The following is a 16,827-nucleotide window of genomic DNA, read 5'->3' as shown; positions in this document are numbered from 1 at the left end:
CGTTAGATTTTAAACTTTTCCCTGTGTGGAAACTGGTCTTTGGTTTTAGGTTGCGTTAGGTGTCTTTGTTTTTAGATTGTTTGATTCTTAGAATTGATAGATTGCGATTATTGCACTTATTGCACTATCACAAACTGTTAACCTCTGTAATCAGTGCGTTATTCGACTCAGCTTTTCAGCTGCTAATTAGGTACATTCGGAGCGACGCCTTATTAGCCCTGCTAACTCCCAGTTTAGGCAGTAAGTGTATAATTCGTCCAGGTGCGTAGAACTGCTGAAATCCGTCCTGCTAGAGTGGATAAGTATCTGCGTTCATTTACTAATTACATACCGCGTTAGATTTTAAACTTTTCCCTGTGTGGAAACTGGTCTTTGGTTTTAGGTTGCGTTAGGTGTCTTTGTTTTTAGATTGTTTGATTCTTAGAATTGATAGATTGCGATTATTGCACTTATTGCACTATCACAAACTGTTAACCTCTGTAATCAGTGCGTTATTCGACTCAGCTTTTCAGCTGCTAATTAGGTACATTCGGAGCGACGCCTTATTAGCCCTGCTAACTCCCAGTTTAGGCAGTAAGTGTATAATTCGTCCAGGTGCGTAGAACTGCTGAAATCCGTCCTGCTAGAGTGGATAAGTATCTGCGTTCATTTACTAATTACATACCGCGTTAGATTTTAAACTTTTCCCTGTGTGGAAACTGGTCTTTGGTTTTAGGTTGCGTTAGGTGTCTTTGTTTTTAGATTGTTTGATTCTTAGAATTGATAGATTGCGATTATTGCACTTATTGCACTATCACAAACTGTTAACCTCTGTAATCAGTGCGTTATTCGACTCAGCTTTTCAGCTGCTAATTAGGTACATTCGGAGCGACGCCTTATTAGCCCTGCTAACTCCCAGTTTAGGCAGTAAGTGTATAATTCGTCCAGGTGCGTAGAACTGCTGAAATCCGTCCTGCTAGAGTGGATAAGTATCTGCGTTCATTTACTAATTACATACCGCGTTAGATTTTAAACTTTTCCCTGTGTGGAAACTGGTCTTTGGTTTTAGGTTGCGTTAGGTGTCTTTGTTTTTAGATTGTTTGATTCTTAGAATTGATAGATTGCGATTATTGCACTTATTGCACTATCACAAACTGTTAACCTCTGTAATCAGTGCGTTATTCGACTCAGCTTTTCAGCTGCTAATTAGGTACATTCGGAGCGACGCCTTATTAGCCCTGCTAACTCCCAGTTTAGGCAGTAAGTGTATAATTCGTCCAGGTGCGTAGAACTGCTGAAATCCGTCCTGCTAGAGTGGATAAGTATCTGCGTTCATTTACTAATTACATACCGCGTTAGATTTTAAACTTTTCCCTGTGTGGAAACTGGTCTTTGGTTTTAGGTTGCGTTAGGTGTCTTTGTTTTTAGATTGTTTGATTCTTAGAATTGATAGATTGCGATTATTGCACTTATTGCACTATCACAAACTGTTAACCTCTGTAATCAGTGCGTTATTCGACTCAGCTTTTCAGCTGCTAATTAGGTACATTCGGAGCGACGCCTTATTAGCCCTGCTAACTCCCAGTTTAGGCAGTAAGTGTATAATTCGTCCAGGTGCGTAGAACTGCTGAAATCCGTCCTGCTAGAGTGGATAAGTATCTGCGTTCATTTACTAATTACATACCGCGTTAGATTTTAAACTTTTCCCTGTGTGGAAACTGGTCTTTGGTTTTAGGTTGCGTTAGGTGTCTTTGTTTTTAGATTGTTTGATTCTTAGAATTGATAGATTGCGATTATTGCACTTATTGCACTATCACAAACTGTTAACCTCTGTAATCAGTGCGTTATTCGACTCAGCTTTTCAGCTGCTAATTAGGTACATTCGGAGCGACGCCTTATTAGCCCTGCTAACTCCCAGTTTAGGCAGTAAGTGTATAATTCGTCCAGGTGCGTAGAACTGCTGAAATCCGTCCTGCTAGAGTGGATAAGTATCTGCGTTCATTTACTAATTACATACCGCGTTAGATTTTAAACTTTTCCCTGTGTGGAAACTGGTCTTTGGTTTTAGGTTGCGTTAGGTGTCTTTGTTTTTAGATTGTTTGATTCTTAGAATTGATAGATTGCGATTATTGCACTTATTGCACTATCACAAACTGTTAACCTCTGTAATCAGTGCGTTATTCGACTCAGCTTTTCAGCTGCTAATTAGGTACATTCGGAGCGACGCCTTATTAGCCCTGCTAACTCCCAGTTTAGGCAGTAAGTGTATAATTCGTCCAGGTGCGTAGAACTGCTGAAATCCGTCCTGCTAGAGTGGATAAGTATCTGCGTTCATTTACTAATTACATACCGCGTTAGATTTTAAACTTTTCCCTGTGTGGAAACTGGTCTTTGGTTTTAGGTTGCGTTAGGTGTCTTTGTTTTTAGATTGTTTGATTCTTAGAATTGATAGATTGCGATTATTGCACTTATTGCACTATCACAAACTGTTAACCTCTGTAATCAGTGCGTTATTCGACTCAGCTTTTCAGCTGCTAATTAGGTACATTCGGAGCGACGCCTTATTAGCCCTGCTAACTCCCAGTTTAGGCAGTAAGTGTATAATTCGTCCAGGTGCGTAGAACTGCTGAAATCCGTCCTGCTAGAGTGGATAAGTATCTGCGTTCATTTACTAATTACATACCGCGTTAGATTTTAAACTTTTCCCTGTGTGGAAACTGGTCTTTGGTTTTAGGTTGCGTTAGGTGTCTTTGTTTTTAGATTGTTTGATTCTTAGAATTGATAGATTGCGATTATTGCACTTATTGCACTATCACAAACTGTTAACCTCTGTAATCAGTGCGTTATTCGACTCAGCTTTTCAGCTGCTAATTAGGTACATTCGGAGCGACGCCTTATTAGCCCTGCTAACTCCCAGTTTAGGCAGTAAGTGTATAATTCGTCCAGGTGCGTAGAACTGCTGAAATCCGTCCTGCTAGAGTGGATAAGTATCTGCGTTCATTTACTAATTACATACCGCGTTAGATTTTAAACTTTTCCCTGTGTGGAAACTGGTCTTTGGTTTTAGGTTGCGTTAGGTGTCTTTGTTTTTAGATTGTTTGATTCTTAGAATTGATAGATTGCGATTATTGCACTTATTGCACTATCACAAACTGTTAACCTCTGTAATCAGTGCGTTATTCGACTCAGCTTTTCAGCTGCTAATTAGGTACATTCGGAGCGACGCCTTATTAGCCCTGCTAACTCCCAGTTTAGGCAGTAAGTGTATAATTCGTCCAGGTGCGTAGAACTGCTGAAATCCGTCCTGCTAGAGTGGATAAGTATCTGCGTTCATTTACTAATTACATACCGCGTTAGATTTTAAACTTTTCCCTGTGTGGAAACTGGTCTTTGGTTTTAGGTTGCGTTAGGTGTCTTTGTTTTTAGATTGTTTGATTCTTAGAATTGATAGATTGCGATTATTGCACTTATTGCACTATCACAAACTGTTAACCTCTGTAATCAGTGCGTTATTCGACTCAGCTTTTCAGCTGCTAATTAGGTACATTCGGAGCGACGCCTTATTAGCCCTGCTAACTCCCAGTTTAGGCAGTAAGTGTATAATTCGTCCAGGTGCGTAGAACTGCTGAAATCCGTCCTGCTAGAGTGGATAAGTATCTGCGTTCATTTACTAATTACATACCGCGTTAGATTTTAAACTTTTCCCTGTGTGGAAACTGGTCTTTGGTTTTAGGTTGCGTTAGGTGTCTTTGTTTTTAGATTGTTTGATTCTTAGAATTGATAGATTGCGATTATTGCACTTATTGCACTATCACAAACTGTTAACCTCTGTAATCAGTGCGTTATTCGACTCAGCTTTTCAGCTGCTAATTAGGTACATTCGGAGCGACGCCTTATTAGCCCTGCTAACTCCCAGTTTAGGCAGTAAGTGTATAATTCGTCCAGGTGCGTAGAACTGCTGAAATCCGTCCTGCTAGAGTGGATAAGTATCTGCGTTCATTTACTAATTACATACCGCGTTAGATTTTAAACTTTTCCCTGTGTGGAAACTGGTCTTTGGTTTTAGGTTGCGTTAGGTGTCTTTGTTTTTAGATTGTTTGATTCTTAGAATTGATAGATTGCGATTATTGCACTTATTGCACTATCACAAACTGTTAACCTCTGTAATCAGTGCGTTATTCGACTCAGCTTTTCAGCTGCTAATTAGGTACATTCGGAGCGACGCCTTATTAGCCCTGCTAACTCCCAGTTTAGGCAGTAAGTGTATAATTCGTCCAGGTGCGTAGAACTGCTGAAATCCGTCCTGCTAGAGTGGATAAGTATCTGCGTTCATTTACTAATTACATACCGCGTTAGATTTTAAACTTTTCCCTGTGTGGAAACTGGTCTTTGGTTTTAGGTTGCGTTAGGTGTCTTTGTTTTTAGATTGTTTGATTCTTAGAATTGATAGATTGCGATTATTGCACTTATTGCACTATCACAAACTGTTAACCTCTGTAATCAGTGCGTTATTCGACTCAGCTTTTCAGCTGCTAATTAGGTACATTCGGAGCGACGCCTTATTAGCCCTGCTAACTCCCAGTTTAGGCAGTAAGTGTATAATTCGTCCAGGTGCGTAGAACTGCTGAAATCCGTCCTGCTAGAGTGGATAAGTATCTGCGTTCATTTACTAATTACATACCGCGTTAGATTTTAAACTTTTCCCTGTGTGGAAACTGGTCTTTGGTTTTAGGTTGCGTTAGGTGTCTTTGTTTTTAGATTGTTTGATTCTTAGAATTGATAGATTGCGATTATTGCACTTATTGCACTATCACAAACTGTTAACCTCTGTAATCAGTGCGTTATTCGACTCAGCTTTTCAGCTGCTAATTAGGTACATTCGGAGCGACGCCTTATTAGCCCTGCTAACTCCCAGTTTAGGCAGTAAGTGTATAATTCGTCCAGGTGCGTAGAACTGCTGAAATCCGTCCTGCTAGAGTGGATAAGTATCTGCGTTCATTTACTAATTACATACCGCGTTAGATTTTAAACTTTTCCCTGTGTGGAAACTGGTCTTTGGTTTTAGGTTGCGTTAGGTGTCTTTGTTTTTAGATTGTTTGATTCTTAGAATTGATAGATTGCGATTATTGCACTTATTGCACTATCACAAACTGTTAACCTCTGTAATCAGTGCGTTATTCGACTCAGCTTTTCAGCTGCTAATTAGGTACATTCGGAGCGACGCCTTATTAGCCCTGCTAACTCCCAGTTTAGGCAGTAAGTGTATAATTCGTCCAGGTGCGTAGAACTGCTGAAATCCGTCCTGCTAGAGTGGATAAGTATCTGCGTTCATTTACTAATTACATACCGCGTTAGATTTTAAACTTTTCCCTGTGTGGAAACTGGTCTTTGGTTTTAGGTTGCGTTAGGTGTCTTTGTTTTTAGATTGTTTGATTCTTAGAATTGATAGATTGCGATTATTGCACTTATTGCACTATCACAAACTGTTAACCTCTGTAATCAGTGCGTTATTCGACTCAGCTTTTCAGCTGCTAATTAGGTACATTCGGAGCGACGCCTTATTAGCCCTGCTAACTCCCAGTTTAGGCAGTAAGTGTATAATTCGTCCAGGTGCGTAGAACTGCTGAAATCCGTCCTGCTAGAGTGGATAAGTATCTGCGTTCATTTACTAATTACATACCGCGTTAGATTTTAAACTTTTCCCTGTGTGGAAACTGGTCTTTGGTTTTAGGTTGCGTTAGGTGTCTTTGTTTTTAGATTGTTTGATTCTTAGAATTGATAGATTGCGATTATTGCACTTATTGCACTATCACAAACTGTTAACCTCTGTAATCAGTGCGTTATTCGACTCAGCTTTTCAGCTGCTAATTAGGTACATTCGGAGCGACGCCTTATTAGCCCTGCTAACTCCCAGTTTAGGCAGTAAGTGTATAATTCGTCCAGGTGCGTAGAACTGCTGAAATCCGTCCTGCTAGAGTGGATAAGTATCTGCGTTCATTTACTAATTACATACCGCGTTAGATTTTAAACTTTTCCCTGTGTGGAAACTGGTCTTTGGTTTTAGGTTGCGTTAGGTGTCTTTGTTTTTAGATTGTTTGATTCTTAGAATTGATAGATTGCGATTATTGCACTTATTGCACTATCACAAACTGTTAACCTCTGTAATCAGTGCGTTATTCGACTCAGCTTTTCAGCTGCTAATTAGGTACATTCGGAGCGACGCCTTATTAGCCCTGCTAACTCCCAGTTTAGGCAGTAAGTGTATAATTCGTCCAGGTGCGTAGAACTGCTGAAATCCGTCCTGCTAGAGTGGATAAGTATCTGCGTTCATTTACTAATTACATACCGCGTTAGATTTTAAACTTTTCCCTGTGTGGAAACTGGTCTTTGGTTTTAGGTTGCGTTAGGTGTCTTTGTTTTTAGATTGTTTGATTCTTAGAATTGATAGATTGCGATTATTGCACTTATTGCACTATCACAAACTGTTAACCTCTGTAATCAGTGCGTTATTCGACTCAGCTTTTCAGCTGCTAATTAGGTACATTGCGTCGCTCCCTCCTAGTTTATGAGCCAGTTCCCCATCCCAGTCTGTGCTCTCCCCCTCAGAAGGCGCTTCCAGCGACGTGGCCCCCCCCGACAACGGAACCCCTCTAACCTCTGCTACCCCCCGCTGACCCCCTGTGAGAACTTCACGGTCACAGGGGGACTATGGAACTGCCAGTCTGCTACGCGCAAGGCAGACTTCATTTCTGCCTATGCCTCCCTCCAATCCCTGCAGTTCCTTGCCCTCACAGAGACCTGGATCACACCAGACAACTCTGCCACTCCTGCTGCCCTCTCATCCTCCTACTCCTTCTCCCACACCCCCCGGCGATCTGGCCGTGGTGGTGGTACTGGTCTACTGATCTCCCCCACCTGGAAATTCTCTGTTCTCCCCCTCCCTGACCTGTCCATATCCACTTTTGAATTCCATCCTGTCTCTATCACCTACCCTGCTAACCTTTATATTATTGTTATTTATCGCCCCCCGGGGCCCCTGGGAAGCTTCCTGGATGAGCTAGACACCCTGCTCAGCTCCTTCCCTGAGGACGGCACCCCGCTGATCCTCCTTGGAGATTTTAACATCCACCTAGAAGCCTCCCAGTCTGCTGCCTTCCTACCACTACTTCACTCCTTTGACCTCTCCCTACAACACTCTCCTCCAACCCACAAGGCAGGCAACCTCCTAGACCTGATCTTCCTGAGGACCTGCTCCAGCTCCAATCTTACGGTTACCCCCCTGCATACGTCTGACCATCATTTCATCTCCTTCTCCCTCCCCCTCTCTCCACACCCTCCCTCTCCCCCTCCCATCCCCACTGTCACTGTCCGCCGTAACCTCCGCTCCCTATCACCCTCTTCTCTTGCTCACAGAGTGACTGCCTCCCTCCCCACTCTTCAATCATTTTCCAAGCTCCCCACTAACTCTGCATCCTCCACCCTGACGTCATCTCTCTCCTCAGCACTCGACTCCCTATGCCCCTTCGTCCCTAGGCCAGCACGTTCATCCCCTCCCAGTCCATGGATGTCTGACATCCTGCGCACCTCCAGGGCCACCCTCCGCGCTGCTGAGAGGAAGTGGGCCAAATCCAGGGACCCATCTGACCTCTCAGCCTATCAGTCTCTCCTGAAAGAGTTCTCCTCTTCTGTCACTGCCGCTAAGGCAAAATTCTACCAAACCAAAATTCATAACTCCATTTCTAACCCTCGTCAACTTTTCTCTATTTTCTCTTCTCTCCTCAGCGTGCCACCTCCTCCACCCCAGTCTTCCTTCACTGCAGATGACTTTGCAGCATTCTTTGACGAAAAGATTGCAGACATCCGCACCTCCTTTGCCCCCTCTGCGTCCTCCGCCCCCTCTGCGTCCTCCGCCCCCTCTGCGTCCTCCGCCCCCTCTGCGTCCTCCGCCCCCTCTGCGTCCTCCGCCCCCTGTTTCTCCACATTTTCTCTCCTCTCAGACACTGAAGTCTCCCAGCTTCTGCTCACCCACCGCCCTACCACCTGCGCCCTTGACCCTATCCCCTCATCTCTCCTTCAAGCAATCACACCAGACATCCTCCCTTTTGTCGCCTCCCTCGTGAACTCATCCCTATCTTCTGGATGTTTCCCCTCATCCTTCAAGAAGGCCCACATCACCCCGCTGCTGAAGAAACCCACACTAGATCCTTCAGTCATTCAGAACTACCGCCCGGTATCTCTCCTCCCTTTCCTATCCAAAACACTCGAACGTGCTGCATCTAACCAGCTCTCTGCTTATTTCTCTGAGAACAACCTGCTTGATCCCCACCAGTCTGGCTTCAGGCCTGGCCACTCGACTGAGACTGCACTCCTCTCGGTCAGTGAGTCACTCCATGCCGCACGAGCAGCCTCCCTCTCCTCTGTCCTGATTCTCCTAGACCTCTCCGCTGCATTTGACACTGTGGACCACTCTACCCTCCTGTCCTCCCTGGCTGCATCAGGGATCCGCGGCACAGTCCTTGACTGGATTGAGTCCTACCTCTCTGACCGCTCCTTCCAGGTTGCCTGGGCGGGTAAGGTATCACCACCCCGTCCCCTCACTACCGGAGTTCCCCAGGGCTCAGTCCTTGGTCCCCTTCTCTTCTCCATGTACACCAGATCCCTTGGCCCTGTAATCTCTGCCCATGGCCTGTCCTATCATTCCTATGCCGACGACACGCAACTCTTTCTCTCCTTCTCCCCATCGGACACACAGGTCCCTGCCCGCATCTCCGCTTGCCTGAGGGACATACAGAGCTGGATGGACAATCACCACCTGAAGCTCAACCCGGGAAAGACGGAGCTAATCTTTATTCCTGCTCTATCCTCTCCCCTCCTCGACTTTTCCATTTCCTTAGGGGACACCGTAGTGACATCATCACCCTGCGCCAAGAATCTCGGAGTGATGATGGACAACAGGCTGTCCCTCTCCAACAACATTGCAGCAGTAACCCGGGCATGCAGATTTTTCCTATATAACATCCGCAGAATCCGCCCCTTTCTCACCACCTACTCAACCCAGCTCCTGGTCCAAGCAATGGTTCTATCCCGCCTGGACTACTGCAACTCTCTTCTGGCTGGACTACCGGCATCTGCCACCAGACCCCTGCAGCTCATCCAGAATGCTGCGGCTCGTCTGGTCTTCAACCTCCCCAGACACTCCCACGTAACTCCCCTGCTCACTACCCTCCACTGGCTGCCTGTTATAGCTCGCATCAAATTCAAAACATTGGTTCTAGCATACCAGGCAGTCAAGGGATCAGCCCCAGCATACCTTCACAAGATTTTCAAACCCTACATGCCAGCCAGATCCCTCCGTTCTGCTACCTCAGGACGCCTAGCACCTCCCCCTCTTCGCACCTGCACTTCCAGAACACGTCTCCTGTCTGTTCTGGCCCCACGATGGTGGAATGACCTCCCTGTGGAGGTCAGAACAGCTGAGACTGTGAACAATTTCAAACGACGACTGAAGACCCACCTCTTCAGGCTGCACCTCTCCCCATCCCTCCCTTCCCCCCCTGTAAATGACTAAACTTAGGGGTGTAACTAGGCAGCTGTCTAATAGGTGACTTAGTTGATGCGCCAGTCTTAACGACTACTTGTATTTTTATTTATTTTTATTTTTCCATAGATTGCGTTGTTGCCGTTCTCGTTGTTAGTGTTAATCAGTTTAACCACCAGGGTCCAAGTTGAACTATGCGGTTGTTCCCTGTACTTGGACCGGTACTTCTCTCTAGGGGTTTCGTCATACTTGTTCCTGGTTATGGTTATACACTTTGTTGTACGTCGCTCTGGATAAGAGCGTCTGCCAAATGCCTGTAATGTAATGTAATGTAATGTGTCAACCAATTACTAATGTTTTATGATTTTTCTCTTCCCTCAACTCCCGTTTTCTTACTTATCTTCACACACTTCCTTCCCCCCCCCCTCAAAACTTTCATTTTCTCATTTCTCACTATCTCTCCTCTCAACCCTCCCCTTTCGAACGATGCTCTCAAACCTGCTTCACTCCACGTCACGCCCCTCCCTCTCCTCACTCTCTCTCCTTCTCCACCCATCTCTCTCCCGCTATCAGGAGTCTATTCTTTTGGCCTCTTCACCACTACGATATTTGCTAACGCAGGGCAGGTGGTGACAGGAAACCAGACGCCTCACTTCCTGTCCGCCTGTCGGCCCAACTACACGGCGCTGGGCTGCCACACCGGCGTCCGTTACATCACCGAGCGCCGAGCCTGCACGGGGAACCCCTTCGTTGTGGCGTCCGCCCGAAAGTCCTTCCCCTCCAAAGACGCGGCCCTCAGCGTCTACTCTGCCGTGTACACCGTGGTACGGACGAGAGGAGGGAGGGATGCAGGGAGGGGAGGAGAGGGGAGGGGAGGGGAGGGAGGAATAACACTTCCATTTTATAGATCTGTTTGACTGATGACGTCAGTGACATTGCATACATGTCTATGTCCTACTTGTAGAAAAGTGCTTGGTGTGTAAGGAAAGTGCTGTATAAATGATATATGATAAATTCATAATAATAATAATAATAATATTTTCAGTTTATTATTATTATTATTATTATTATTATTTGATTGTTGCTGGCATGGTGAGGCCCTAATAATAATAATAATAATAATAATAATAATTTCAGTTTTATTATTATTATTATTATTATTATTATTATTATTATTATTATTATTATTTGATTGTTGTTGGCATGGTGAGGCCCTAATAATAATAATAATAATAATAATAATGATTTCAGTTTTATTATTATTTATTATTATTATTATTATTATTATTATTATTTGATTGTTGTTGGCATGGTGAGGCCCTAATAATAATAATAATAATAATAATAATGATTTCAGTTTTATTATTATTATTATTATTATTATTATTATTATTATTTTATGGTTGCTAAAAAGCCTAAAAGTTTCTAAACATCCTGAAAGAACGTGTATATGCCCTGTGCGCCACACGGAGAGCGCAGTGATGATAAAAACCCGAACGGGGCCGCAGGACCCCGGGCGAGTGACGTGCGCTCTCCCCCCAGATGTACGTGACCATCGTGTTCCGCACGAAGGGCACGCGGCTGACCAAGCCCACGCTGTGCCTGACGCTGCTGTCGCTGGCCGTGCTGGTGGGCGTGGTCCGCGTGGCCGAGTACCGCAACCACTGGTCCGACGTGCTCGCCGGCTTCCTGACCGGCGGCGCCATCGCCGCCTTTCTGGTGAGGGGGCGGGGCGTTGTGCATTAAGGGGAGGGGGGGGGGGAGGAGCTTGAGGCTGAGGTCAAGGTTCATGTTTGGGAGTGAGTGCCTTTGGGGACATAGGCAAAACACGCACTACTTTTTGTTACAAAATGCCAATTAACCCCCAAAACAAAAACACATCTATACACTTTAATGAAAATGTTGGAGGCATATTTTCCTATGCATGTGGCATGTGAGGTATAAACCATATAAAAAAGAGGTGAACAAACTGCATTATCTATGAAATACATTTACACAAAAACATATTTCAGATTGTATTTGTAACGTGTATTTGATATGCTGCCCAAACCTGTGCCAACATTATAAGATAAGTAACTGTGACCACACAACGTGTTTGTTTTCCTCTGAGGGAAGTAAATAGCTGCCTGCTTTATGAATGGTAATATCTCTCTCTCTCTCTCTCTCTCTCTCTCTCTCTCTCTCTCTCTCTCCTTCCTCTGCTCCACTCTTCCTCCCTCTTCCCTTTGTACCCGCAGGTGACGTGCGTGATTAACAACTTCCAGCAGACCCGGCTCCTCCCCCCGCCGGCCCCGCCCCTGCGCCCGGAGCCCGTCCTGAGCATGCCCATGATGCCGCTGCCCTGTGTGGAGAGTCCACTCGAAAAGTTAAGTGGCCCTCAGGTAAGGGGCGGGGCGGGGCGGGGCGGGGGGTGGGGAGTGGCAGACAGCAGGACAGCGGGGGGAGACGCATGCCCTGTCCCTTCTCTCCCCCTAAAATGTGCCCTCACGCGCACGTCCTCCCAGGCATACCCGCACCCGCCACAACCCCCCCCAACCCACCCACACCTATGAGCAACACACTTAAACTTCAGATTTCCCCTGCCCTCCACACAGCCCACCCTGCTCCTCACACACTGCCTGTGACCCCAGGAATCTGTGTCTGTGCACAGGTGTGTTCAAATTATTGGGATCACTGACAGTCAATAGCGCAGAGACACACTGAGGTAAAGGTTAAAAGCAGCGCTGATGAGCTCTAACACCAAAGCATCAGTGTCACTGAATGCTACGTGTGCTAAAGACTACTGCACACATTTCTGTACTGAGTTACATGATATTTCTACTGAGACCTTTAGCCTTCATAATCAGCAGTACTTATATAGAAAAAGAGTGTGTTAAAGTATGATTACAATGCCCAGCCCTGAAATATGTCCAGTAATGATACGGACCAGTGAAGGTGCATGGTAATGTTCCACTGCATTCCTTCTTAATAATGTTAGTGGCTCCCTCCAGCAATCAACACTTGGGAGATAATTTAGCTCCTTCATTTGAGCGATCATTTTAACTCACCTAATTTGCCGCTTCATTAGATGGATTTGTGTACCAATCAAATTTCAGGAATGCTCTTTGACCTTTGAACTCTGAGAACTGATTAGCCAACTAGCACTTATTGTTTTCTGTGTGCTGCTCTCCCTCACTCTCCTGATTATCTCTTCTTTCATCTCTCCACGCACTCTCTTCCTCTTCACTCATTCCAAACTCCCCTTGGCTGTACCTATAAACCTCTCTTTTAATCCTCTCGTCCCCATATTTCATATCGTTCTTTTTATACCGCAATATCTGTTGATCTCACCTTCTGTAACTCTCCCCCTTTTCTCTACCCTTTTATCCACCTCCTTTATTTTTGCTCCTCCTCCCTCTCTACTCCTCCTCTCCAACCTCCCTCTCCCTCTCTTTTCTCCTCTGCAGACTCCGGGATCTTCGTTCACAGAGATCACATGACCATCAGCCTTACCTGTTCCCCGCCACCCCCGATGTCCTAATACCGTCTCGCTCCATCTCCAGCGAAGTTTAGACCTGCCTCCGGACCACCCCCACCCGTGTGCCATCCACCCAACCGGGCGACCCCCCCTCATTCGCTCCTACTCCACCCAGGTCTAGACTTAGCCCCTCCCCCCTTACTGTACAATCGCACCGTACCACTTGAATCACACACACTGTACATGCCCCCCCACAGGCAAGCCTTCCTCTCAGGACTGAGGTGAGCTGCCATAATGTACAGGGTTCTTTTTTTTACTGCTTTTATTTTTCCCCCTCTCAGTTTTTTTAGAAGTCCTGACGTTAAAAAAAAAACTGTGGCAGCAATCCATTCATTCTTGTCTATTTAAGCACCTTCTCAAGGACAATCTGAAATCTTGTCTGAAAATTTCTGAAAAGGAAAAAAGGCAAACACACCAGTCCCATAAATCCAGCTCAGCAGGCCAGGTTTTCCTTGTTGTTTCAGTATTCTCCGCCTTCTACAGGGACACACGCCGGGGCAGAGGCAGTCTGCCAGACTGCGATTCACATTCCAGGCTGGCTCTCCATTGTCTCTCCTCAAAATTCTCCTGGTAGAACTGACTCACCGCCCAGCCCACTCCTAGTCCTGGCTTTTGTGTGGTGTGGTATTCAGTAGCGGTCCCTAAGGCGACGTGTACTTTCTCAAATAAGTGTTTACTCTACCACCCAGAAGAAACGGGAGCCCTCAAAAAAAAAATCTAACCAACAGAAGCTCCCGTTACAGGCTACAGGAAGTGACATCGCTCCCTGTAACCGACAGAGGTAGTCAGCGAGCCCAGTCAGCCCTATCACACAGGGCCAGTCCCTCCTGCTCCCGCCCCCTTTCCCTTCGGTCCACGCGTACCAACGTACACCACCCTCTCCGCCTTGGCGCGTCCACAAGGAATGAACCTGCGGGCGAAAAATCGGTCTGAAGATCAGACTCACACCAGCTCTCCAAAGCCTCAGCCTGCAACGGGCCTCAGCTCACAAACGTCTCGCTCCTTCGTGAGAATCAGAGCAGGCGGGAGGCGCAGCCAGAGTCCCCCGCTGCCGTACAGAGGAGCAGGGAGGAGCAGGGAGGACCTCAGAGCCGTGGGTGCGGAGGGAGGCCCGGGCCCCCTGTCGCCTGCACACTTGGGCGCCCTCTGCACGTCCGGAACGCCGTCTGACTCCGAGGCTAGAATGCTGAACTCATTCAGTCTGCCGGTCCAGCAGGCTTTTACATCGCACAGCTCTCTCAACTAATCTGCTTATTTACATTTTTAAAGCGGATTAGTTGTCGCTGGGGTCGGCCGATGAGCCGCGGGCGTGTCAGAGCGTAACGGAACAATGGAAATATCCGCAGCTAGGCTGCGTTCTCCTGCGCTAAACGGCGGTCACTTAGGCCGGGCGACGATGCCACCCCGGCTGAGGCCTCTGTGTGGCAAGGTTTTGGTTAAGTTGCGTTCTCGCGTAGGCTGGTGCCCACTCACCTGCGTGAGTTCTAGAAAACTCTTTCTGCTGAGTTCCACTCAGAGAAACGCAGACCAAATCAGCAGATTCCCAAGACTCATCTGGCAGTCACTCAGAGACTTGTACAAATCAATCTTTTCACATTGCTCAGGAACAAAAATAAATGAATATGAAAGGGAATTCAACTGCTGACACTCATTACTCCATTTCTTTGACTGTTGGAGGCAGGTGAAGAGAAACAATTAAAGGAAACACTTTTAGATTTTAGAAAGGTTAAAGAGACAAGCCTCGACAGGCTGTAGACTACAAATTTTCTGTATTTTCTGTATAGAGGAAACATTTTCTATGGTATTTATCATGTGTTGTCAGAGCAGGGAACATGTTCATGTGATGTAGGTTGTGGGTGGTCATTTCTGACCCGACTGTGCAGTTCAGCCTAGCAGTAGTAGTTCTTTACTGGGTTCTGGTGGTGGTAAACTAAAGGAAATATGGGAGTAGAAGGCACTGGAATCAAATATATCCAGGATGCTTGGACTCAGTTATTTCCTGGTAAAAGTGACTACCTGTAATGTCCATTCTCGTCTACTTCTGCCCTGCTGAAAGCATGGTCGTGACATATCTGTTTATTTCTGCGCTCATTCGTTAGCAGATGATTTGTATATTTATTTGACTGTGTGTATGTAAGGCGTGCGTGCCACGTGCCTGCTGCACCCCGTCCCAATCAGGCACGACAGTTTTGCTGGTGTTAATTTGCACAGTCCCGCTCACTCACTTAATCTCTTCCTCTCCAAAACTTTTACCCCCCGCTCATTTTACCATGCTGTACCTCGATTGCTGTCACTCCTCCAAATTCTCCCTCTTTCTTCCCCCCCCTGCTCCTTCTCACCTCTGTCTCCTTTTACAGCCATCCATCGCTGGAACCTATTTGTACCGTTTTGTAAATAGCTTTTTTTTTTGTTGTCGTTGTATAAAAACATACATTTTACACATGTGCACACCATCAAACCTGCAACCGTCACAGAGCCAGAGGCTTCGAAAGGGTGACCGCAGGTCCTGCAGGTTTTAAAGTTGCGTTTTTAATTCGCTGCTGATTTACACCTGCAACAGGTGTGGTGACGTCCTGCCCAGAGAATGAGCTCCAGCAAGCGATCAGCCTCAGCACAATCCCCCCCACCTCCACAAAATCTGGAATAGGAGTCGTGGCCATCTGCAATTTAAACAGAATGGCACAACCACACAGGGCTGGCCTTGCTGCATGACCAGTAGGCTGCTTTGCGTTTTTAAATATACAGCACAGAAAACCTGTGGGTGCCACCGATGAAACGACGAATGAGTAAAGCCCAAATTGCTTTGACCTCCGTTCACACGGGCACTCAGACGGACCCAGTTTGAGGGCGGCAGTACAGCAGTTGATTTCTGGCGCCGGTGCATTAGCGACTGGCGTTTTTAAAGTGAGTGCCATCAGCGGGAGGCCCCGGAACTCAGCAGAACCTCTTTTGGGGTGAAACGCTAACGGTGACGGCGATCCCTCTTTCGGGTGTTCCGCTTTTACTCCAGGCTGCTCGCTTCGGAGGTTTCGCCCGCCAAACATTACAAACAGCCGTGATATTTTGGCACAGTGCGAACCGAAACTTTGTCACACTTTTTATATTATTACTGAAAAAAAAAAAGTAAATACAGACTACTACTGTGCTGTTTTTGCATTTGGTTGTTGATATCTGCTCTTTGACTATTTTAGATTACTGTTTCTTAATTTACTGTTAAGCACTTAGGCTCAGAAAGGGCATCCCGAGCATCCGTTGGCAGAGGCTTATCAAAATGGTTATCGGCAGGTGCGCACGACGGTTGATGTTTTTGGCATTTTTTCAGCCAACACTTTATTAACAAAATTTGAAATGATGTAATACACACAAAAAAGAAGCAATGTGTAATATGAAGTGCTTGAAGGTGACATTGTTTTTATCCATGTAATGATGGTGTACCTTCTGTTTTGTAAAGATTTGTCTGATAAGAAAATTAAATACTGTATGTATTGCAATAAAAGACAGCGTATTTGCCTCTGTTTGATTCGGGCAGTTTAACATTTGGCCTTTCCTTTTTTATAACTGATGCAAGTGACCACACACAGATAATTCAGTTTCAGCTTCTAATGGGTTTAGCTGAAGAGTCCAGAACAATCAAGTAGACTTCCAGAGCTCCCTCCAGCCATAAATCATATGGATATATACTGCCCCCTTTTGGTGTTTAAAATAACTGAGAGGTTTCATTTAGTATTCATCGAACGTTATTACCAAGTTTCATATAGTGCGTGATCTGAGCATATGCTTCTGAAGTCCCCCA

General features: G+C 45.8%; 1 protein-coding gene across 3 annotated transcripts in view; it reads left to right on the top strand.

The window, feature by feature from the left end:
- LOC118220979 (phospholipid phosphatase-related protein type 5-like) overlaps positions 1-15,007 on the top strand; it is a 56,494-nt gene extending 41,487 nt beyond the window's left edge. For 2 of the 3 annotated variants that reach the window (XM_035405501.1, XM_035405503.1), the window contains 4 exons: positions 10,091-10,341; positions 11,060-11,236; positions 11,755-11,882; positions 12,964-15,007. In XM_035405501.1, the coding sequence (XP_035261392.1) occupies positions 10,091-10,341; positions 11,060-11,236; positions 11,755-11,882; positions 12,964-13,069 (662 nt within the window). In that variant the 3' untranslated portion in view covers positions 13,070-15,007. Of the gene's footprint in view, positions 1-10,090; positions 10,342-11,059; positions 11,237-11,754; positions 11,899-12,963 lie in introns of all 3 variants that reach the window. The other variant, XM_035405502.1, reaches the window with a different exon arrangement.
- The last annotated feature ends 1,820 nt before the right edge of the window (positions 15,008-16,827 follow it).

This window comes from Anguilla anguilla, chromosome 2 (genome assembly GCF_013347855.1).
Source record: "Anguilla anguilla isolate fAngAng1 chromosome 2, fAngAng1.pri, whole genome shotgun sequence".
NCBI lineage: Eukaryota > Metazoa > Chordata > Actinopteri > Anguilliformes > Anguillidae > Anguilla > Anguilla anguilla.
This window is presented reverse-complemented; position numbering and strand designations above follow the sequence as displayed.